The 23,646-nt window shown below is 45.2% G+C and overlaps 6 protein-coding genes across 6 annotated transcripts; 4 read left to right on the top strand and 2 right to left on the bottom strand.

Annotated features, from left to right (window-relative positions):
• Positions 1-3,207: 3,207 nt before the first annotated feature.
• Positions 3,208-4,752, top strand: E1B28_008453 (uncharacterized protein). The gene is made up of 4 exons (XM_043153258.1): positions 3,208-3,444; positions 3,505-3,626; positions 3,684-4,542; positions 4,590-4,752. The coding sequence occupies exons 1-4, from the start codon at positions 3,244-3,246 to the stop codon at positions 4,677-4,679; spliced, it is 1,272 nt and encodes a 423-aa protein (XP_043008542.1). The 5' UTR covers positions 3,208-3,243; the 3' UTR covers positions 4,680-4,752.
• Positions 4,753-4,823: 71 nt separating this feature from the next.
• On the top strand, positions 4,824-6,378 carry E1B28_008452 (uncharacterized protein). Its single transcript, XM_043153257.1, has 2 exons — positions 4,824-5,792; positions 5,851-6,378. The coding sequence occupies exons 1-2, from the start codon at positions 4,845-4,847 to the stop codon at positions 5,944-5,946; spliced, it is 1,044 nt and encodes a 347-aa protein (XP_043008541.1). The 5' UTR covers positions 4,824-4,844; the 3' UTR covers positions 5,947-6,378.
• On the bottom strand, positions 6,379-8,752 carry E1B28_008451 (uncharacterized protein; the record flags this gene model as incomplete). The annotated part of the gene is made up of 6 exons (XM_043153256.1): positions 6,379-7,098; positions 7,142-7,453; positions 7,513-8,093; positions 8,156-8,365; positions 8,419-8,630; positions 8,742-8,752. 6 exons carry the CDS (start codon positions 8,750-8,752, stop codon positions 6,379-6,381), a joined length of 2,046 nt encoding a protein of 681 aa, XP_043008540.1.
• A 1,223-nt stretch (positions 8,753-9,975) lies between these two features.
• E1B28_008450 (uncharacterized protein) lies at positions 9,976-10,583 on the bottom strand (the record flags this gene model as incomplete). The annotated part of the gene is made up of 2 exons (XM_043153255.1): positions 9,976-10,305; positions 10,362-10,583. 2 exons carry the CDS (start codon positions 10,581-10,583, stop codon positions 9,976-9,978), a joined length of 552 nt encoding a protein of 183 aa, XP_043008539.1.
• Positions 10,584-11,176: 593 nt separating this feature from the next.
• On the top strand, positions 11,177-11,460 carry E1B28_008449 (uncharacterized protein; the record flags this gene model as incomplete). Its single annotated transcript, XM_043153254.1, has 2 exons — positions 11,177-11,255; positions 11,354-11,460. The coding sequence occupies 2 exons, from the start codon at positions 11,177-11,179 to the stop codon at positions 11,458-11,460; spliced, it is 186 nt and encodes a 61-aa protein (XP_043008538.1).
• A 915-nt stretch (positions 11,461-12,375) lies between these two features.
• On the top strand, positions 12,376-13,174 carry E1B28_008448 (uncharacterized protein; the record flags this gene model as incomplete). The annotated part of the gene is made up of 5 exons (XM_043153253.1): positions 12,376-12,627; positions 12,683-12,717; positions 12,780-12,844; positions 12,904-13,025; positions 13,073-13,174. The coding sequence occupies 5 exons, from the start codon at positions 12,376-12,378 to the stop codon at positions 13,172-13,174; spliced, it is 576 nt and encodes a 191-aa protein (XP_043008537.1).
• Between the last annotated feature and the right edge of the window lie 10,472 nt (positions 13,175-23,646).

Raw genomic sequence — 23,646 nt, 5'->3', positions numbered from 1 at the left:
GAGGTCGATGGATGTCGGAAGACAAATGGGGAAATTTTTTACGCGGAAGGTGCCAGCAAGATGATGAGGTTAGCAGTATGACACAGTATATGTCATCAAGTTAGAATAAGCCAATTCTATATACGAGAATGCAAGACCTTTTTTGAAGTTTCCAGTGTTGAATATTTGAACATTTAATCTTTGAGTTCTAAAATCTTTCTTGGAAGGTTCTTAAACTTTGGACAAAAATAACAATAATCATGTTAAAGGTAACAGCAGTGATGTCTGAATTGTCAACCCTACAGAAAGCAAACTTTGTTGAAAAGTTGCTAAGTCAATTGAAACTCTGACTCTACTCCGCCCATCACATGGTGTTGTTGATATTTCCCCCGTTGTGTGGTTGTTTCCTTTCCTTGTTTCCCCCCCCATCTTCTACGGCACGTTATTCTCCAAGACAATGTGAGCTCAATTCTGAAATTGGTACGTCTTGTAACTGTATTTATCAACTCAATCATTACTGACATTGTCTTATATCTCAGGCAAATCACTGCCTCAGCCACCCTCAAAGTTGTCCATACTCCGAGTCCTTGGGGAGGCGAAGATTACGAGCAGCTACTGAACAAAGTACGTGTCTCTCACAAAAATGACACTTGTTGAGAAGCTGACTATCATCACGAATCAGGTCAAAACGTATGGCTGGCTGTGAATGAGGATCACCAACTGGTTGCATATTTGGTGAGCTCATACATACTTTCTGGACTCCAATGTCTAATCACCTTTCAATTTCAGCACTCTCGGAGGGTCAGAAGGATGAAATTTTGCATGGTGTCTGTCTGGGGCAGGAACTGGGTTACCCAATATCTTTGATACCTATTATTTACTGCCATTGTACCTATGTCTAGTATCAGTATTAATTCACATTATTATCATTTCCCAATACTGGCTGTGTGCTGTAAAAAGCCCTGTGGACCTCCTATACAACCCTCCACCAGACCTCAGCTTTTGACCTCAGCCGATGTTGGGCGACGTCCCACGAGGCTCAGGTAATATTCGGGTAAAATTATGACAGATTACCTGAACCCTCAACCGACATCAATGAATCTATGATTCGAGGAACTTCGACCTCAGAGCTTAGGCGGGCGAAGAACCTCGACCGAGGTCCGCTTCCCGAGGTTGTGGGGACCTCGCCACAGGTTGGCAGTGAGGAAGGAGATTGTGTCCAATGGGAGGATGGTTCGGATTGGTCGGAAGGTGAGCGGAAACGGGTAGGAGAAGGAGAAAGTTAAGAAGGCACACAAGAAAGACACCAGATTGTGGGGTAAAAAAAACCGAGTATATTGTATATTGTTCAGTGTAGTCCCAGTATATTTAAATACAAAGACCCTGTCACAATGAGGCGTGTCCGAGTACAAAGAAATGTCTATTTTCAGGGTATTCCCAAATCAACCTGTCAGATGTCAACCTTCATTCGGCTTGCCACTGGACTAAAAGGGGAGATCAAGCACAAAGGAGTGGGCTAAGCTCCTACTGTTGGACCAGACGGTGTGCGATCATGGTGGGGCGGAACGGGGTCTCAATCTTTCAGTTTGGAACAAGAAATGAATGAGGGGTAGTGAAGTTATACGGGAAACCGATGGCGAAAGGATTGGTAAAGAAAGAAATAAAATGATACATACAATGAAAAAGTCCGGATGATTCCGTCAATGATCTGATGCCATTGATTTCGGCAGCTGTTGGCAAAGATGGCAATCCTGACGATGATGTAACGTTCGGGAATGAAAGCGCGGGAAAGGGACCAATTGACGAGCATCTGGAAACCGCTCCCAGACTACATAGTCCTCGATAGTATAAATAGTCATATAGTACATATAGCTTGATACCCTCTACATAGTAACTACCATATTTGGCAGAACTCTATGTAGCACTATCATGCACTATATACTTCATGCTCAAGGGGTTATGTCCTATCTCGGCAGCTGAATCGTGCACAGTTAAGACCAGATTGGGTTGATCAATATACAATGCCGTCACTCCAGTTTACTCTTTGCATCGAAATTATTGGCAGGGGGATGATATTATAATTTATGGTACCAAATAATGAACTATGTACAATGTATATATTTACTACTAGTATGAACAAGAGTGGTCAAACATCCGTACGGCGAGTAAGAATAATCTAAGTACTATTAATATAGTGTGATAGGACTTTGTAAAAGAGACCTACCGTGAGTTTAAGGCCACCCTGCCCCCTGCTGCAGCTGGGCTGGCAAAATTTGTCATTGTCGTTGTTGTAACTTGGACTCAGAAAGTAGGAATCAGAAGGGGAAATAGTCATAACCCAGGTTTCGACCTTTATCCTAGGGATAGCGACGTGATGTACAACTGACACGTGTACATTGCGTGTACATCAAAAAAATCAACATTACGTTGCGCGCCAACCATCATACCTATATCCGGACGAGTTGGTGTGTACGGTTACCTGAGGTTGACAATATAGTATTCAATAGATACTATATCATACTATATTGCCAGATGTCAGGGATACGTCCTGTTTCCGAGCAAGCGAGTTCCAGGGTAATACTACACACACTATGGTGACTATATATCTGGCACACTACTATGGGATGGATTGCGGTTTCCAGATGAGTGGTGGAAGGGATCCTTCCACAGCGGTGTAGCTAGCTTCTGTGTCTACTTGAATGTTCCAAAGTTCAGTAGTTCATTTGGCATCTCATTCTTGACAATGATGCTGAAGTTCCTCCTGTACCCGAATGCGGGCCTCTCCAGACAGAAATATCTCATCTGGTAAAATCTCCAGCTGAGCTAGGTCTGTAGATCGTCCAAATTGAGCCCAAACTCCCTATCCTTCTCTGGGCATTTGGTGGCGTCGCGATTCCAGACCTCTCCTTTGGCTTTCATGGGTGTGTATGCTTGCTCGATGTTAATGATAATTACCGTAAGGATCTTGATGAAGGAAAGATGTAATTCAACAAGTAGGTCCTGAATGAGACCAACAAAGGGGCAGCCAAGCCATTCCTTTGCTTCCTTCACCAGACGTACTCTCGCTACTGATTCCAATGAGGTTCTTCATGAACCAGTTTGGGCCTGGCTGGTTAAGGAGAGTATTGATAATTATAAGTTCCAGTAGGATGGGTTGAGAGTTTATACCAACCGCCGCACCCGGGCCTTCTATAACGTGACACGACACCACTTACGGACGAAGCCGGAAAACCTCCTACTCCCGTTTATCACATCTTACCTGCGATGCTTGCAACCAGGGCATCGACACGCAACGTTCAACGCATAGCGCGTTCATTCGCTACTGTTGTCGACAGTGCCGGTGTCAAGGTCGCTGCAGTCGACCTTAACCAGCCCACGTCCTCGGTGACTTTCCTCGTCAAGGCTGGTAGCCGGTTTGAACCAAAAGCTGGCGTTGCACATGGATTGAAGAACTTTGCTTTCAAGGCGAGATAAATCCAATATCTTCAAGTTGAGTCAGGAAACGAGCTGATAGTCTTTTTTCAGAGCACCGCTAAGCGTTCCGCTTTGGGTACTGTTCGAGAGAGTGAACTTTACGGAGGCGTTTTGTCTACGAACTTGTCGAGAGAATATCTTGCTCTGACAGCAGATTTCTTAAGAGGCGATGAGTGAGTCTCGTAATTTCCTCGTCAATTGCATTCACGTCTGATGATTCCCATACTCAGAGAATATTTCGTCGACGTCCTCTCTTCCTTCATCACCTCTGCCCGTTTCACCCGCCACGAATACGATGAATACGTAAAACCAATCATCGAGAGCGAGATACATACCAACCTCTCCGACCCTGCCGTTCGCGCTCTCGAGCTCGCTCATGCCTTGGCTTTCCGGAACGGTCTTGGTTCCTCCCTCTTCGCTTCGGAACACCCCTCATTAACTGTTGAAGACATCAAAGCGTTCTCCCAATCTGCTTTCACCAAAGGCAATATTGCCGTGTTGGGCTCCGGAATTTCTCAGGAAGTTCTCACGAAACTCGTCGACCAGTCTTTGAGCAAGCTGTCTTCCTCTGCCTCGTCCTCTTCAACTCCTTCCTCATACTTTGGTGGGGAGACTCGCATTCCATCACATGGTCTTCAGACGATATTTGTCGGTTTTGGTGCTGCGGGTACACCGTCCGCCGAGCTGGCTGCACTTTCAGCATATGTATCCCCCACTCCCTCCGTCAAATGGTCGCAAGGTCTATCCCCCATTGCTCCATCCATTGCCCCAGGCACTTCTGTGCAAAACATTTACATTCCTTATTCCGATGCCACTCTCGTCGGTTTCTTGATCCAGGGACATGAAAGTGCCTCTGTAAAGGCAGCAGGTAAAGCTGCTGTCAGTGCTTTGAAGACAGCATCGGCAGGATTGAAGGGTGATGATTTGAAGAAGGCTGTTGCCAAGGCCAAGTTTACCGCCGCTTCCGCCATTGAAAACCGAGAAGGAATGATCTCCATGCTTGGTCCTAAAGTTCTCGCTGGATCGCAAGCATCGGGTGAGGCTAATCTCAGCCCCTTCGACAAGGTTTCGGAGAGTGCGTTTGCAAAGGTGAGGCTTTTGTTTCTTTCCTGAATAATAAAACTTATCTTGTCCAGGCTGCTTCAACTCTCCTCAAAGCAAAACCGACATACGTCTGTGTTGGTGATATTTCGTCGCTCCCTTATGCAGACGAGCTGGGATTGTGAACGTAACCTAAAAAGGTCGTATAGAGTATTAATAGGTTCTTTGAGAATCCACATACACTTAAAAAAGTTAAAACGTGCTCAGATCCGCGTATGTAATACCGTGCATGCGGTCACGGGGGATTTCCCTGACTCATGCTCTTCAGGCCTCTTTCTAATACCACATCAATGGACAACGAATCAGAAGTGTATTTTACTCTACCCGAACACGTCCAACGCAAGATCGATAAAGCATTTTACGACGCTACTTGCCCTACAAATGGCAAGAGAAAAAGCGAACGCCAACGGGGAGCGCACAGTCTCACGAAGAAAAGGAAGGTTACTCCAGTCGACTCTGGTGGAGGGTTCATCTTAGACGACCAGGATGACGGGTCCCCATATACGGGTGGTGATGGTGGATTCATCATTGATGATGCCTCAGTACCCGGCTCTAGCAGTGGAGGAGGTAATATCGTCGACGAGGATTATGATGACAAAAACCAAGAAGACGATCGACAAGTCGAGAAACCCAAATATATTTCCCTTTCAACTATTTCGGGGGCCCTAGAGCTATTGGGGCTCCCATCGGACGATGCACAGGTGATGGGAGTGTTTCGACGAGCTGCAGCTGACTGGGACGAAGTGGACGATACAGGAGGTGTTAATCCACACGGAGAGGAAGGATTGGTTAGCTTGAAAGATTGGAGAGCCGTATGTGGAGTTTTACTGGAGGGTGCAGATGTTGCTGAAGAATCCGAGGAACGTGGTGAAGCACTTGATTTTGAAGACCTCGAGGATACAAATCCTTCAGATGAATATGCAGGTGACTCTGGAGACGATTCGGATGAATATATTGAGGTCGAGGAACTTTCCCGGCGGCGTGTTCGTCGGACTCGAGGGACAGTGAACAGTCGAACTCGTCGAGGAGATTCTGATTTATCATCCTTGTCCGACGATAACTCCCCAACAACCAAGCCTCTGACGTTGAAACAGCGAGAAACCTGTTTACACACATTCGCTCTCTTCTTGGATTCTTCTAGGAGTCCAAATCTGGAAGATCTGCCAAAACAGAAACTTCGCATAAATGATCTTCAGCGTGTTGCCGGGCTGCTCAAGGAGAAATTGAAAGCTGAGGAGGTAAGTATCAAAAGTTTCGCGTGTGCCTCTTTTCTGCCAGAGCCCACTCCGTTCATAGATGGTTGAAATGCTCGAAAGCTTCTCAACCTCCCCGGACAAGTCAATGTCATTGGAGGACTTCGAGAGGATGATGGTAAGAGCGAAGCTGGTCTGATTAGACAAGGATTTTGGAGGACCGAATTTATGTACGACCTGATGGAAGGGGTCTTTAGCAGAGTCTCGTCTACGGTGAATAGACCACGTCACCGCCTGAAGTGGCATGGAAGTGGTTGAAGCATCCACGCTAACGCTGCCGCCTGCCTCTCGTTTTCGTGTGCTCATTCCGTTCCCCTGAAATCTAATGCAGCAGCTCTATTAACGGGATCAAGCCATGTTGCCCCTGTGCATCAACATGCAACAGTATCTTTCGAATGCTTTCACTAGACCTTTCACGAAGAACATGCACTGTGAATAATCGAAGGAGGAGCAATCCAAGGTGTCATTGATTCCCAGTTAATTACTGTACATACGCGCGTTGTTAGAAACAGATACAACAAATCACTATCACTACAATTCAAATCTGGAAGCTTCAAAACTAGCAAAACGTTCAATCCATAGGGAATCTGTCCTCAAACTTGAACTTCTTCAACCCTACCTCAAAAGCTTCCATAAAGTTTGTTCCAACCTCTTTCGCAACAAACACCCCCGGATTCTCAGACGCAAGCTTAGGCGTCGCAGCCTCAAACGCACCCCGACCATTTCCAATCGCCCCGACAGGCTTCCCATAAAAGAACGCGTCCTGAAGGATCTTCAAAGGACGCTGGGGCGGGAAAAGTGGACTAGAGGCAGATTTTTCCGGATCGAAAAGCTTCTCTGTACCTTCCACAACGACAATCCCATCGAAAAGAACCGCATCGGAGGCAAGGTAAGAAGCATTCACTCCGTCCATCACACTCTCAGCGACGACCAACCCAACGGCACCTTTTTTAGTGAACTCCTTCGCAAGTGCGTTTGCCTGTTCGATGGAGGAGGGAGATTTCATACTAGCCAAAATGCCCACACGCAAACCCGCGATGGTTTTCAGAGGCTCCGCTAGAACCGAAAGATCAGGGGCTTTGTTATCGTGGTAGTACTTGGAATCCGGTTCGGGAAGGGGAACGTTCACGGCCTTAGCTACTCGCCGAGCAAGATCATTACTGACTCTATTTAGCTCGGTAATGAACCTCCTTCTGACGTCGAGGGAATTGACCTTCGAGACCTCGAACCGGAAACCGTTTACTACCATTTGTTGTTCAGCAGGGAGGAGGGAATTGTAGAATAGTCGAGGCTGAGTCCAGTAGGTCGAGGAATGTAGGGGAGATCTCCCTGACATACCGTGCGTCTACGACGCGTCGAGTAGCTGCGTGCATGAAGCCGTTGGCACGGGGCTCAGCAGGTTTAGGGTAGCCATCACCGAGGGAATTTAGCGAATATGCGTATTTGTTGGTGGGAATGAACTGCTGCATGGCACCATCGCGATGGTTGTTGTGGACGACATTGCGGGGACGGTTAATAGGGATTTGTTCAAAGTTGGGGCTGCCCATGTTTCGGTTGAGCTGTGTGTCGAAGTAGGAGAACAGACGGCCCTGGAGAAGTGGATCCTCTGTGAATTCAATACCGCGGACGACATGGCTAACACAGTACTGAGAGAAGGAAAAGGATGACGTGAGATCACTCGGGACAAAGGGTGATAGCTACTCACCATAACCTGCTCTGTTTCGGCGAAGAAGTTCGTCGGGTTCCTATTCAATACAAATTTTCCGAGCGGTGTCAACGGTACTTTGTCCTCGGGAATTATTTTTGTCGAATCCAGCACGTCAATCCCATACTTCGTTACATCTTCCTCGTTCATGATCTGAACACAGAACTCATATTCCGGGTATGCTTCAGCCTCGATCGACTCCCACAAATCTTGGCGATGGAAGTCGATGTTTTGACCGGCAATAACTTGTGCTTCAGGCCAGATAAGGCTGGCTCGACCCTGCTTCGTTTTATAATGGAATTTCACGAGCTTGGTTTCACCATTGGCGTTCACCATCCGGAACGTGTGCACGCCGAATCCATCGATGTGACGATAAGAACGAGGGATTCCATGTCCTGACATTGCCCACAACAGGGTATGAAGGGAAGAGGGGTTTTGAGAGAAGAAGTCGTATGCGGTGTCGTGAGCTGTAGCTCCTTGAGGCATTTCGCTATCAGGCTCGGGTTTAACTGCATGAATGAGATCCGGGAATTGAATAGCGTCCTGAATGAAGAAAACTGGAATATTATTGCCGACAATGTCTAGTAGTAGATTAAGTGTTAGTGCTGAAAGGTGAAGAACGAATCATCAGACCAATGCTTACCAAAAATTCCTTCCTCAGTGTAAAACCGAAGAGCAAAACCATGCACATCACGGACAGTATCAGCAGAGCCACGGGATCCTGCGACTGTGGAAAATCTGACGAACATCGGCGTCCGTTTTCCCTTTTCACTCAAGAACGACGCGGCGGTAAGGTCAGACCAGTTTCCATACGATTCAAAGTAACCGTGAGCACCGGCCCCACGAGCGTGAACTAATTGCATTGAAGGTCAACCCCGTGCAGAAAACGCGAACCTAGCCACTCACCGACTCTCTCCGGAATACGCTCATGGTCGAAACGGGTAATCTTATTACGGAAAACAAAATCTTCGAGTAAGGTGGGTCCCCTTTCGCCAGCTTTGAGGGATCGAAAATCGTTAACGAGGGTACCGGAGTCAGTCGTCATTGTAGTTTTGTGGTCATCGACCTTGAACTGGTCAAGGAAACCATCATTTCCAGGTAAGTTTGATGATCCTGCACTGATTACGGAGAGCGAGGAACATGGGTTCGTGGAATAGGTGAAGAGAACGCATTAGAGGAAATACAACAAATTAGAAAGGCAAAGGCAATCAGGTATTAGAAGTGCTTACAGTTTGCTCATGGCGGCGTTGTCTTGTTTTCAGTGGTCAAAAGGTTTCATGTACGCATGTTTAATATAGCTGAGGGCAGGGGAGGAATGTTTGCAAATCGTCATCTATGAGTAAACCCATTATGTCCTTAAGCTGGAGGAAAATCATAAACGACGTGGAGGAGCCCTACGTAACCGATGACCACAGATAGATCCTGTTAGGAATGAGGAATCACAATTCAGTATGATCAAAGGACTGACTATTTGGATGTTCCTTGGTGCATCGATTTCGGAGCTTTCGTAATAGCTAGAATTCGAGCGCGAGAATGCCGGTGTTTCAGCAGAAAGTTACTTCCACCCTCGAACCGGTCCTTTGCCTGCAATACATAAATGCAGGTGCCGCACTGGAAAAACGAAGGTGGACTTGATAATACCTCTACACCAGCTGCTTCGTTCACCGAATCTTCCTTCTTACATAACCACATGTTCGACTCTCAGATTTGTTGGCCACTGGTCTGTTGTAATTGATAATATATGTGTTGGGTCCGGGTGAAGGGGCAGGACAGGCATCAGAAGAAGAAAAGCAAGGAAGGGAATCGGGTTAGGAGAGTAAGAAGGAGAGAGACGCGCGGTGAACACAAGATTCAACCCGGCACCGCCAACGCTTTTTTATCCAACCTCTATGTCATTGTATCCCGAAAACTTTGACGAGCTCTTCCTCGGAGTCTACTGCCATGTCGCCAAAATCTAAATGGCATCTGGCGACTCACAAGTGGCGAGTCCAAGCCACGTCTGCCAACCAAGGCACCTTCGACGTGTTCTATTGTTTCACAATTGTCTTGGGACGCGTCTCAGCGTGGAACGGCTTCGAGGAAATAAATCTGGTGAGTCCTCGTGTCAAGTGTTGCTCTGCTTCTACCGTATCTACGGCGTGATGAAAATTTAACTCAGCTCACTTCGATGCCTGCAAGGGTGCCTGAGACTACTTTCTATTTCAACTGACTTTCTTTCCTCTCTGCTCAACCCTGGAAATCTACATGTTTGCTTACCGTTTCCTTTTAGATTTGCAAGGGATAGCGGGCGTACTACTACGAGATGGATCAACAACTGTTCTTCCTTGTCCTGCACAGGTTACCCACGCCGTGGGTACATGCTTTGAATACCTGAATCTCATTATAATAGGGCACATGCAATACTCACAGTTCATCTGTTATTGGTTGGGTTCGCGTACATGCGCTGAGCTTGACTGCTACCGGCTACGGCTCGTCGAAACCAACGAAACTGTCCATTACTCCACCGGTTCCAGAGTTAGCGCCACCTTCTGCCTTTCCATGCCCCTCTGAGCCCTCGGGTGCCGCCTTCTCGCCCAACAATACATCCACGGCGGGACCAGTAGTCTCTTTTGCGCGGATGGACGATAAACTGGCAGGAGGAACATACTCCCTCACTGCACCTGCGATTGCTTGTGCAAGATCTTTCGGAGGCATTCCAAGTGCCTGTGCGAGGGCATTTATTCTGTCTTCGACGCTTTCGTTCTCGCGACCTGCACGTTCACGTTGCGGCTGACCGCTGGAGTCATGCATAACCTGGCCGTGGATGATTATCAGCTTACAAAGAAGAGAGGGTGTTGTGTGTGACGTACCTGAGCAGGTTTCCTCCCTACCGCCAAATTCCACCAGCCACCGACGTTGGTCTTCCACTGGAGAAGTCGATAGGAATAGTAGGCAGTCATAATGGTGGAGAGCAGGACGAGAATGTAGATGAACTTGTGGAGACGTGTAGAATGGAGGGGAGGTTTGACAGGTCGAGTGCCTTTGTGACCATCGCGTTTTGGAGGAAGATTGTTTTCTTTGGATTTCGACATTGTGGAAGCTGTCGTTCAAGAGCGATTTGCAATTGCATTTTAAGGGGAATGCTGGGTCGCGTGAGGTCATCGCTGCGTCATCCGTTGTGGGTCGAGGAAGCATCACACATAACTGTCACGCTGTTACAATGCTGGGGCGTTCAGTTCTGTAACGGCGAATAAGCTTTTTTGGCGGGTATCCCGTTCTAATTCATCTCTAATCCTAGGTTCTACTCAACGTTATGCGAGCTTATCCGAGAACGTCTGTCGACAATCTGTCCTTAAGCTTGCCCCACGACTCTGTTCGTCCAGCCAAATAGAACCTGCGAGGACCAAGTTTCAAGTTCTGGACAGGCTACGTATGCCGAGTGCATAGACCAGCCGCGGAAATGTGTTTTAGACGGGTCGGCAGTATTTTTGGACAATAAATCCGGTGCGCCAAACATGGTGTTTTCTTCTTTTCAGTATCGCCTGTTCGATCCTGATTTACTGCAGACCGCCAAAGAGATATTCTTACATTAACATCTATCAAAGGACTGCGCCTGAATTCATGACCACAGACTCTTACCTGGCCAGGTTATCGGACACACATGATGCAAGAATGCCGTACTACGATGTTAAGGTTAGACCCCGAGACTGACACGGAGCAACACCCTGGGACCAAGTCCGTTCTTCTGCAGGAAGCGTCGCTCGGTGGGTCTTTATGTGTAATACAACGGCGCTTGCAGTTTATAAGGTCCGTTTCTCCTGACTAGATGTGACTACATTCAATTTTCTCTCTTTTTTTGTAGACGTCACTATCTTTGGATCAGCAAAAGCCGCACATGAGTTCGAGAAACACCCTCAGAGAATTGCCTACTTTGTAGAGCATGGAGTGGTTCAGGTGGCGGATCAATAAGGTATGCCTCATCGTGATGCCTTTGGAGGATATCTGGTTCAGGTTGTTGAACAGCCAAGTAAGCTGCGTGCAGACCGTCTCGAGGTGTTGTTCTGCAGAGGTCTTATCAGCTCAGTCAGAAAATGTCTTTATCGACGAGCATCTGCAGACACAGTGGAGATCCCTCGCCTTACTTCGGTCTCTGATACAAGAGACTTTTAGTGCTCTCGTGTCGGTCACCTCAATAGACCCAGAACTTCGGGACGTTCTCAGTTCTTTGTTTTCGGGACTTCTCTCAAAACGAAAGTCCACTGATTTTCCCACTCGATACGAGCGTAATCTCAGAGCAGCATTCATTGTGCTACTTATGTAGGGAATTTTGGGAACCCTGGGTCCACACAACTTCCGTCTGTGCTTCTTCAAGTTTCCAGGAATGGCAGCTTCAATCCCTATCTGAACATGCTTCGATAATCTCGAACTTTCCGCAGCCAATTGGGGTCTACAAGATGGGTTGATTGAAATGCACTTGAACAGCGGCATACCGCTCAAGGTTTCCACCCCTCTAGCGGTGGCTTGGGCCAGGGGTGGATGATGGACATGCTATGCACCCTGTCATCGCGAACCTATGACAGGTCTTTTTTTTTGGCACGGGCTCACTCCAATACAGATGATCAGATTATGTGCTTCGGATTTTTTGATAAGTCTTGGGAAGGCCACATTTTGGCGTCGATCGTTCGACTCGGGGTAGAGGTGAGGCGACTGATTATATCCGTCGCTGTCTTGCTTCCTTTTTTTAGAGCTAAGCATCCGTTTTACGCCTATCCTTGGGTAAATCGATAGGTTTATTTGGCTGCAGTTTTTTAGCTATAAAGGGATGTCATTTCTATAGGTATGGAAAACAAGAACCCTCTCTAAAACTTACTACCATTACCCATTATGCGTGCCTACTATCGCAACCCAAGTAACAACTCGTCGGACTTGCTTCAGCCGCAGGATTCTGGTCGCCCAGTCTCGGAAGAGAGGCTGCGTGCGCTGGGATTCAAGTTCTACAACGTCGAAGGAAAGACCGAAGACGAAACCTTGGAATCGTTCAGACAGCTGGCCAAGAACATCGGCTTTGACGGCGATGAAATCAGGTTTGATTTCAGGAAGCCAACGATTTCTGGGATTCCAGGACTACCTGAGATGGTTCGTTTTTGTGTGAGCGTTTGGAATGATTTTTCTACTTATTCGTCCTTTTCAGACATCAAAAGATATGTTGGAATACTTTACGACAGGGTAGGTTTCTTGATTGAACTGAATGAAGACAAGGTGATTGTGTGTCATCAATCATCTATCAGATCGTTGTTTTTGTTTGATGGTGTGGCGTTTTACAAAACATGGAACGGGTTTTTCGACTTTAAAGGTGAGCTACAGTTGAATGTATGTTGATTGACTTCATTTTTGCTTCTTCTTCTTTTGCAGAGCCCGAGACAGGAGAATACGTCCGGATGGTGTTTAAGGAATCAGAGGTTTTGGCGTTCCCCAAGGGAGTGCTATTCGAAGTTCATGCCAGTTTGGAGAATGCGGTATATGTCAAGTTCAAGGTGAGACAGCCCCCCAGAAAGTCGGTTTGAACTGATTTGAGATGTAGACGCCTTCTCCGTTGGATGGAGGATTGTATGTCAAAGGGGAAGATCTGGAAAATCAGCCAGTGAGAAAGGAGTATTTGAATAGCATCAGTACGGTTGCTTGACGGATGGACACCGTTAAACAATAATATCCTGATTATATAAGATGTGGGGACCGGCAATGCACGCTTGTTGCTTGTTGTGGGAAAAATTGATTACTGGTGACTTTCGCCTCTGAAGTGCGGCCCTCTATTTTACGCTTTCCTCAGATGGTTTTCCGTCGAATGAAATGCAGGAATCACCTTTGGAATGATATATCTAGGTTTTGGCCGGTTTTTTTTTTTTTTTTGAAATTCTAGTTGCATCACGATAGTGTTATCATCAGTTCGGTTCGAAACCGGTTTGAAGGAACCGAGTTGCCGAAACGGCCCGGCAACCGGGTTTGCCGAGAAACCGAATACAAAATGGTTTCGGCCCGGCAAAACGGCTTTTTCGAACCGCGTGACCCGATGGGTCCGAGATTTTTTTTTAGATTTTTGTAGTACAGTAGGTGTCCTATGTCCCGGAAATTGGTGCTAGCATAGTTATAAGTATATTTTGACTAGTTATACAATGTAGTTGGTAGCAATAAATAACATTGAGTGTGGGAGGCCCACAGAGGCTTGCTTCACTGCAATATCCCAGTAGATACACCCGATGCTTGTTAAGGATGTGCGGAATGACTCGGAACCGAACGGAACCGAAGGGAGAAATGATAAGATAAGATATAAGATATGTACTGAAGGATATACTAAAAGAGGAATGATCTAAGATGAAGAGAGGAAAGAATCGGAGTTGATCAGAGTGTCTCAGAGAGCGACGAGGATAGTGAAGGAGGTTGAAGAGAATGACGGAGTCTTGACAGTAGCCGAAGTTATTGGACAACGGCTCCCTGAGTCGAACTGCCTTAGACCAGGTCACTGGGAAACCAGAGTCGAGTTTAATTCTAAAGAATGTAACTACTAAGTTGTACATCTTATATAGGATAGAATGTACAAGGTCCGAGACGGATCCAATAGTCGGATCCGCATTCGGACCGCCGACTCCCATGCCGATAGCCTAGGCTTTAATGGGTAGTATGGAGATTAAGGTAAGTGGAGTAAGTAAGAATAGAATGAAAGTGATTGTGACCAGTCAGTCCGGATCGGTCCAGCATGGATGTAACAATGCTCTAGAATTTAAGCTACTATTACATGAAGTCGGTTGTGGTCCAAGTACTAAATGGGTAACGACATGCAAAGTCCTATAAGCATTCTGTAAGGACAGCACCACCAAGTTTTTGAATTCGACTATAGTTGACCGGCTCAACGAGCATGATGTTGTTTAATCCTTTTACTTGTGACAACGCAACAAAGCTCAGTCCAACACAAAACTCCTTTTTTCCAAGCTCAACTTTAATTCGCGGAAGGTTTAAACCTTGCGATTTGTGCATGGTCACTGACCAAGCAAGGTGAAGTGGAATTTGTGTCCTCAAAAGGTGAGATCCATTGTTATTGATGGTGGTCTTCATAGCAGTGATGGGGATGATTGGGATACTGTTGGGAAAATTTGGCCTGGGTTCAGTATTCCAGATTGTTGGGCCAGTGTATGTTGGACAGGAGACAAGGACTGCAACAGGAAGGTCTTCCTTTGTATTGGAGCCGGGAAGCCAAATGATGTCTTCAACTGTTTCTAACGTTCCATTAATTAAAGCTAAATTTGAAGTTGTTAGTTCAAATGAATAGATTGAACTTGGTAGGCCTTGTACCTTTGTCCTGCCATATATTCCTTGTGATCATCACCTTTGCCCCTCGGGATAAAATCACTACCGGTTCTAATCTGCCTGAATCCTCCACACTGATTGCTTTTGCCGCTGCCCCTCCATCATGTTGTGCTTCGATATGAGCACAAGGATTGTTCTGTGCTGCAAGCTGGTTGAGGTTTGTTTCCTTGACTTCGTTTGATGTGGTGAAAAGGCAAACAGCATTGTGAAATTGATCCCTATCTGGTGCTGACAAATGATCCTTGGAGCGAGTGGTGAGTAGTTCCCATTCCGGCTGAGATATCCCTCCAAGAGAGGCATGCCGGAGGAGGTCACGAAAACGAACTTGGTCAGGTGAGTTTCCACTCTGTCGATGAACAACCATTAACTTGAAGCTTTCTTGTGTTCTGAGGTACTTCTGAGGTACAGGGCATGACCATCTTGACTGAGTTTTCCTGCTTCAGTGTCCTGTCATGCTGGAGATGAGAAAAGAGCTCTGTCTTTCACAGGTGGAAGTTGAGCAAAATCCCCAATGAGAGTAAGGTGAAAACTGCCGAAGATATTGTCGCAAGGTTTGAGTTGTCGAAGGCGTGACTTGAACTTTGCAAAAAGCCGTTGGCCAACCATGGATTTTTTGTCAATAATGACGAAGTGTACACTGTGCCATTGCTGTTGTAGTGTTGCAAGCCATGAACCTGAGAGAGGAACAAATGAACCACCAGTGACGGGAATTCATACTGCAGAATGAATGGTACGTCCTAGGATATTGAGGGCAGTAACACCAGAGGGCGCAAGAACACCTCTTGGATCAGAAAGGCCATTCATTGTCGCCATGAGATTGCCCAAATCAGGTACGTTTTTCCACAACCTGCTGTACTGTGGATGTTGAACAACCTCTGTTGGATGGGGTTTTTATTGATGACATCTTGAAACACTGTGGTATACACATCGAAAATTGTCCTCTGCTCAGGTGACAACATATCTATATCCACTGGAGGACCGTTGTCATCCACATTTGGATTATAACCGATCTCAGCCTGTTGGTCAGTGATGTATGCTGCCATCCTCTTGACGTCATTCCATCTCACCCATGTTTCCTTAAGGTTCCAGGCATTATCCAAAGGATGAAGGCTGAGATCAGTATTCTCATACTCCGGGATTTTGCATCGAGGCAAGATTCACTCATAAACCTGCCAATCCTCCTCTTGAAATCTCGCAATATTGGCATCAACATCTTCATCTTCATTTTCATCCTCCAATCTCGAGATCTGTTCCCTTGCCCAGTCCCGGAGGGTGTCTCATGGATGGTGAGTATGATTTACATTGCAATTTGTGTAGATTTCCCGCCATAAATGTTCAACCCCATCATTCCCTATCAGGAGATCAGATGATTTTTGGAATGGATGGTGCAGCATGCATTTGACTTGACAATATGTTTCATAGTTGGGTGTTAAGGATGTGCAGAGAACGATCAGACCTGAGTGGATCTGATGAATAGAATGATAGATAGATAGAAAGAAGAAGTGAAGAAGTGATCGGAAGTGATTGGAATGTTTCGGACAGCAATGAGAGAGACAAGAGTGACGAGTCTTGACAGTAGCCAAAGTTATTGGACAATGGCTCCCTGAGTCAAACTGTCTTAGACCTGATCAAATGAGATAACCAGAGTTGAGTTAAATTCTGAAGTACTAGCTATTAAGAAGTACATCTTATATAGTACTCAAGATATCTAAAGGAGATAGAGTGAAAGTAGATGAGATCCGATTGGAGTCCGAGTTGGACAGACTAATGAATTAAGCGAAGTTACTAGACCGTATGGACACTCGGCCAAGTAGAGATAGTGGAGTAAATAATGTGAATGTGTGGAGTATAGGAATGATAGTAAGTAAAAGCATCTTGGTCTTTGTTACAAACAATCCTTGGTCATAGACTAGGAACTGGATGGGAGCAGACCGTAATCTGGTCGGTCTGGAATGGATCTGGCACGAATATAACAGTATCCCCCTCTTAAGGTTCTTGCCCCTCAAGAACCTTTCCAAGTCAGGAGTTGAAAATGAAATAAAAGTCGTAAGTAGTTCAGAATCGGACAGAGTCCAGTAGAGACGTAAAATTGTAAGTATAAATGATCGAGTGATAGCCGATAGGCCAAAGCGAGACAAATAGGAGAAAGTGATATAAAGCATACTATGAAAATTTCAAAGTCCAATCTTCCTTAACCCTCCATCTGCACCTTCCCTAAAAAGTTTTTCAAGCTCACCATGTCCAACATTCAGCCCCCTTCCCACCTCGCTCTACCCACCCCAAAACCTCTCTTCGTGCGCAAAACATTTGACAAGACAAGGCTGAGTTGGACACCGATAGTGTTCGATGAAGACAAATTCAATACTCAGAGGACGAGGAGCATGTCAAGAAAGGAGTGGGCAAGGGAGGTAGAGAAGGAGCAGGAGAAGGTGAAGGGGTACAATTTGGAGTGGAGGAGGAGTTGAAGGAATGGAGGGAAGTGCAGAATGTGCACGAGGACATGGAGGATGAGAGGGAGGAGGGCATACAGGCCGCATTGAAACAGTGAGAGGAGATGGAGGCTGAACGGCACCGTCAGTTGGAGGAGTGGTGGGTGGAAGAGCAACGGAAAAAAGAGGAGGCCAAAGCGAAGAGAAGAGAGAAGGGGAAAGGGAAGGAGGTGAACGCTGGACTGGGTGGGTCCAGTCAAGATGAAGAAGAGGAAGAAGAGGACACAGAGTCCAATGCGGAAGGAACAGTAAGTAAAATTTTTCTAAGTATTTTTCTTTCCTTTTTATTTGTTTTCTTCTTCTAGTTAGCTTTCAAGAGTATCACTGATACCTTCAAACAGGGAGAAATGCACAGATATGAGCGGGGAAAGCGGGATGTGGAGGCATCCAAGAAAAGCCCAATAGTGGGCTATTTGAAGCATGGGCATCTGGACCTGAAAGGGAAAGGAAAAGGAAAGGAGAGGGCCATGGAGGCCAAAGAAAGTAAGTCTTTGTTTTCTTTTAACTGTTCCAAAGCTGACTTGAGAATTTTGTAGAGTGTAAGCGATGTCAGGACCATGACGAGGTCTGTTGGGTTCCAGGTGGGTCAAGCAAGGCGAAAGCCTGCAAGGCCTGCAACCTCAAAAAACTCGGTTGCTCGTTCGCTGGTGGAAGTCGATCAGCTGCGATGGTCGCCGACAATAAGGAATTGGAGGAGATGATGGAAGAGTTAGCGGCTGGGCAGAGAGAATTGGTGGAAGGGCAAAAGGAGACCAATCGGTTGCTAAAGCAACTGATTAGTGTTACAAAAAGTAAGTGTTCCTTTACTTGTTGTTTTATTTTCTTCTAACTTTGACTGCAGAGAACGCTAAAGTGGCGATTCCTGAGGCGGAGGCTGGTCCCTCTGAAACACTGAAGAAATGGAAAAGGATAGTGAGGTTGGTAGATGTGGAGGTACCAAAGAGGAGGGAAGAGAAAGAGAAGGGAAAGGAGACTGAGCCAGAGCCTGATGAAGGGGAGAAAGACATGGAAATGGAGGAGTGAAGGAGCAGTCAGAACGGCCGAGATTGGCCTTCTTGTACGTAGAATTTCTTGTTTTTTTGTAGAAGTGTTCCTGAAGTTGTCGGCTTGATGCCAAATGTATTGATTTTTCTTGACTTTGAATTATTTAAAATGAATGAGTGACAGTGATTATAATGAAGTGAGAGGACCAGGCTTATTGGGGTACTTAGCATGTAACTCGGAAATGATTTCTTTGGCTCGGAAATTATTGGCCGGAATCCAAGAGTATTCTTCATCTGTACCTTCATAGCCTAACCACTGTACATAGTACTGTAGTTTGCATCAGAACCGTCGGTCAAGTTTTGAATTGAGAATTTCCGAGACCTCGAAATGATGTTCAGAGTCTTCGACCTTGATGGGTCCAGGCAGATCCTGAATACAATTAGGGTTAGGATTTGGAAGGATAGGTTCTAGTTGAGAGACATGAAAGACAGGGTGAATGGAGCAGAGTTCCTTTGGAAGCCAAAGGGTGTAAGCAACTCTAGAGGCATAAGTCTTTTGTCCTTTTGTTCCTTATAGTGTTTCTGTTAAGGACGTGTGGAATGACTCGGAACTGAACAGAACCAAAAGGAGAAACAATAAGATAAGAGATAAGATATGTACTGAAGGATATACTAGAAGAGGAATGATTTAAGATGAAGAGAGGAAAGAAACATAGTTGATCAGAGTGTGTCGGAGAGCAACGAGGAGAGCGATAATGCGACTTAGTTGACTATGCTACACAGTTCTTTTTGCGCTTTAAACAGTGCTACGGAGCGATATTTATCATATTAAGAACTAGAGTGAGCCCGAATTGCTAGTTAAAGCTAGTGCCGCTAGTAGAATGTGCCGTAGGCGCAGCTAGACCAGTTAGAGGGAGCCGTAGATCGTGTCAGAAAACTGTATGACCGTTCAAAACCTGTAGAACACTATGAGCAGAGGACTTAAGCAGTAATTCACCAAGTTCTACTCTCTACATTCTACTATGCACTGGCATATCAAGGGATTGTACTATTAGAAGACTTGTAGTCTTCACAGAACCGTTCGTAGCAGAACTTAACGGAGTCAAAAGACCTTCATACTAGGAGTACCTACTTCTACGGGGGATTTAGTTGACAAGAAATCAGACATAGGACCACGCAGACTAGGAGAAATTTGATATGACCGTAGATTGAGTCCTGATCTGAGGAAAAGACAAAAAGACATGATACAGATCCCAGATCACAGATAGAGTATCTAGGAACCAGGCAGGAATGAACAACGGATCTCGGAGTCTACGCTGTTCATGTGCTATGGCGATTCGGAACTCTGGGTCCATATGCTGGAACTACTTGGACACACAAAGTCCATATGCTTTGATAATGTCGAAATGCAGGATAAGGTCCGTAGGCAGGAAATACCATATGGTATGCCTATGTAGGTCCATTCTACATGCTGAAACAAGAATGAAGAATGGTCCAGCTTGGTCCAAAACATATGATTCGAATACGGAAAAGCTCCGTAGACAAGATTCTGCACATGTAGCAGTCCCTAGCGATAAGACTCCGCATGGATTCGTAGCTACGGTGCATTATTTTAGAGATAAAACAAGTAGAGATAGGATTACAAAGCTAGCGTAGAAGTAGTATAAAAGCAGCCCATGAATCTGTAGATAAAAGAAGTACTACCCGTGTGTAGGAAAGTCCTGAGTGGGTTGCCCGTGAGTAACTGCTCTTGACACCCAATAGAGAGATTTGCCCTGTCATTGTGCAGCGATATGATAAGATTTGATTTGAACTATATGAGACCGTCGAGGTCAAAACTTGAGAACCATCCGTCCGTAGGCCGCCGAGGTCTTGATTACTCTTTCGTGATCCGTCGAGGGTCTTAGCGTTCGTGTCCGCTGAGGACTTAGTTTTCGTGTCCATCGAGGGCAATAGTCTCCAATTGTTCGAATTAGTCTTACCGTAGACAAAATTCACCGTCCCACTTAGTCCACTGGACAATAAACAGAGCCCCTACCAACCTTAGAATCCCCGTAGCTGTGGTGTTTTACACTTGCAGTTGCACATTGATTTTATAAGATCTTCATACGATATTGAGACTGTGATCTTGTGTGTAACCTTTGCCAAGCAGTCCACCCTTGCAATCTTTCCTGGTGTGTAGAGTTATTGATAGACTTTACATGGAGGTTTACTAGTTCTTGAGTTGATTTGGTGTTGGTGCTACTCCAGTAGCTCTGATATTAGGTTGACTCTTGAGTGGTTTACTTCGCCCATTAGCGAAGGAGATAGTAAAGAGAATGACGGAGTCTTGACAGTAGCTGAAGTTATTGGACAACGGCTCCCTGAGTCAAACTGCCTTAGACCAGGTCACTGGGAAACCAGAGTCAAGTTTAATTCTAAAGAACGTAACTACTAAGTTGTACATCTTATATAGGATAGAAATGTACAAGGTCCAAGACAGAGACAGTAGTCGGATCCACATTTGGACCGCCAACTTCCAAGCCGATAGCCTAGGCTTAATGGGAAGTACAGAGATTGAGGTAAGTGGAGTAAGGAAGAATAGAATGAAAGTGATTGTGACCAGTCGGTCCATATCAGTCCAGCATGGATGTAACACTAGGGACCACTACATGTGCAGAATCTTGTCTACGGAGCTTTTCTGTATTCAAATCATATGTTTTGGACCAGTCTGGACCTTTCTTCATTCTTGTTTCAGCATGTAGAATGGACCTACATAGGCATACCATGTGGTATTTCCTGCCTACTGACCTTATCCTGCATTTCGACGTTATCAAATCATATGGACTTTATGTGTCCAAGTAGTTCCAGCATATGGATCCAGAGTTTCGAACTCCCATAGCACATGAACAGCGCAGATTCCGAGATCCATTGTTCATCCCTGCCTGGTTCCTAGATACTCTATCTGTGATCTGGGATCTGTATCATGTCTTTTTGTCTTTTCCTCAGATCAGGACTTGATCTATGGTCATATCAAATTTCTCCTAGTCTGCATGGTCCTATGTCTGATTTCTTGTCAACTAAATCCCCCGTAGAAGTAGGTACTCCTAGTATGAAGGTCTTTTGACTCCGTTAAGTTCTGCTATGAATGGTTCTGTGAAGACTACAAGTCTTCTAATAGTACAATCCCTTGATATGCCAGTGCATAGTAGAATGTAGAGAGTAGAACTTGTTGAATTACCGCTTAAGTCCTCTGCTCATAGTGTTCTACAGGTTTTGAATGGTCATACAGTTTTCTGACATGATCTACAGCTCTCTCTAGCTGGTCTAGCTGCACCTACAGCATATTCTACTAGTGGCACTAGCTTTAACTAGCAATTCGGGCTCACTCTAGTTCTTAATTTGATAAATATTGCTCCGTAGCACTGTTTAAAGTGCAAAAAGAACCTTGTAGCATAGTCAACTAAGTCGCATTATCTCCCCCAAACAAAAGAGGACTATCCCCAGTCCATCTACAGACTGAGTACAACATCATCATCTATTGTTTGAATTGATCTATGGCTCTTTCATTTGGTAGTCCTACTATAAGCCTTCAAAATGGCCCGTAGATCTACTTAATCTTATCTATGGTGTACACTCTAGTGTACAACCGTCAAGTTTCTGACTTAGAGAAATTTTGAGCTCGAGCTCTACGCTGACCAGCGCTAATGTTCCCAAAAAGGAAATGTTCCGACATCAAAATGATTTTCCCATGCCAGAACTCCTACAATGCAATGTTCCGTCGTTAATTACTTCCATCATTTCTTAATTATAGCCTCATCATTCCGTAGATGATGCAACAGCCTCAAGGTTTTCATTTCCATAGGTCTAGAATATTCTACAACATTCTACAATGTTCTACAGTCATGTGCTGGTTCATATGTTGGATTTGGCTATATAAACTGCAGCAGTTGGACTTAGCAGAAAATTTCTTTCCTCCCTTCTCCCACCATTCTATGGTCGCTCTTTGCCACCGTGGCTCATATCGTCTTGTCGCCACCCTCAACCTTCTCGAGATAAGTGGAGACAATCTACAGAGGCTTTGGAGTCTGCTCCAAGGCCTGTAGATTAGGTAGGTTCAAAGTTAAAACTTATTTTTTGTTAACTCATTAACTCGTTAAGTATGATGGTAATGCAAGAAAAGCACACCAAGCAAATAGATCAACGAATCTATTGCTCTTAGTATTCTCTAAAGGTGGGGGTTCGAAAGTTCGGCTTGTCAAAGGTTATGCCTTCTTTGATTTCTCGAGATGTAGACAAAACTAACTCTGATTGTGAAGTCTGGTTCAAGGTAGTAGAAATCTCTACTACTGATCTGTTTTTATTTATATTTATATGAATCTAACAGTCTGAAGCCTACTTCGGCTTATGAAACGCGAACAATCTGTTGTGGCCCAAGTGCCTAGAGTTCCCAAGTGAACTATTCCAAATTCCAAATCCAAATCTGTGTTCTGACCAAAACCAACACACACTGACGAAGTCAGGGCGAAATCCAATCACTTTGAGAGTTCCTGCTTAATCGTACAATTTGGGCAGTACTAAACTAAAGAATCCTAGCTTTTACAGGGCTCCTTATATACTGTTCGAGAACTAGAAAATATGAAAAGTAAATAATAAACCGATTTTCTACTGAATCTCTGATTTAGATGAGAAAAGAATTGGAATAGACGTCGAATTTCCTTCTTTGGCCATTTCTTCGTCACTTTTGAGTATAATCTTCTTCTTCCCTCTCTCTTCTCGGTCCTCTCGGTTTCTTCCATGTGCAGTCCTTGTAGGTCCAAGCCCCTCTTTCTTCCGGTATCGCGCCAAAAATTGGATTTGACCCTAAAAATCCATATTTTAATCATTTTAATAACATTTGAGTTATAAAATAAGGGAATGTAGGACTAGGGTGAGCCCGAACTACTAGTCAAAGCACAAGCCTCTACGTGAGACTTTAGCAGTACGAAAAGTACGGAATTAGAAAGATGAGAGACTTCGCAAGGTTTTGAAAACGGTAGAAACTCAAGAAGCAGCCTCTTAAAAACCTTTGTATTTTGAATAGAAGGCCTCGTCTTACTTGCAGAATGCTTGGGGTGAACATAGGGAATTTATTGAACACTTTACTTTGACTTCACGAAGTATCGTTGGACAACTCGGACTTAAAGGAATTAATGAAGGATATATCAGACAAAGGACCTACATGCGGATTTAGGATAGAAATATCCAGCTCCCATGAAGTCATAGGAAAAGGAAAGGATTACAATGTTCTGAAAACAAAGGAAACCTAGACCTCACAAGGTTGACATGACAGTTGTTACCGAAGA

Source organism: Marasmius oreades, chromosome 5, assembly GCF_018924745.1.
Source record: "Marasmius oreades isolate 03SP1 chromosome 5, whole genome shotgun sequence".
Lineage (NCBI taxonomy): Eukaryota > Fungi > Basidiomycota > Agaricomycetes > Agaricales > Marasmiaceae > Marasmius > Marasmius oreades.
Note: the sequence above shows the minus strand (reverse complement) of the source record. Positions and strands in the feature narration are given on the sequence as shown.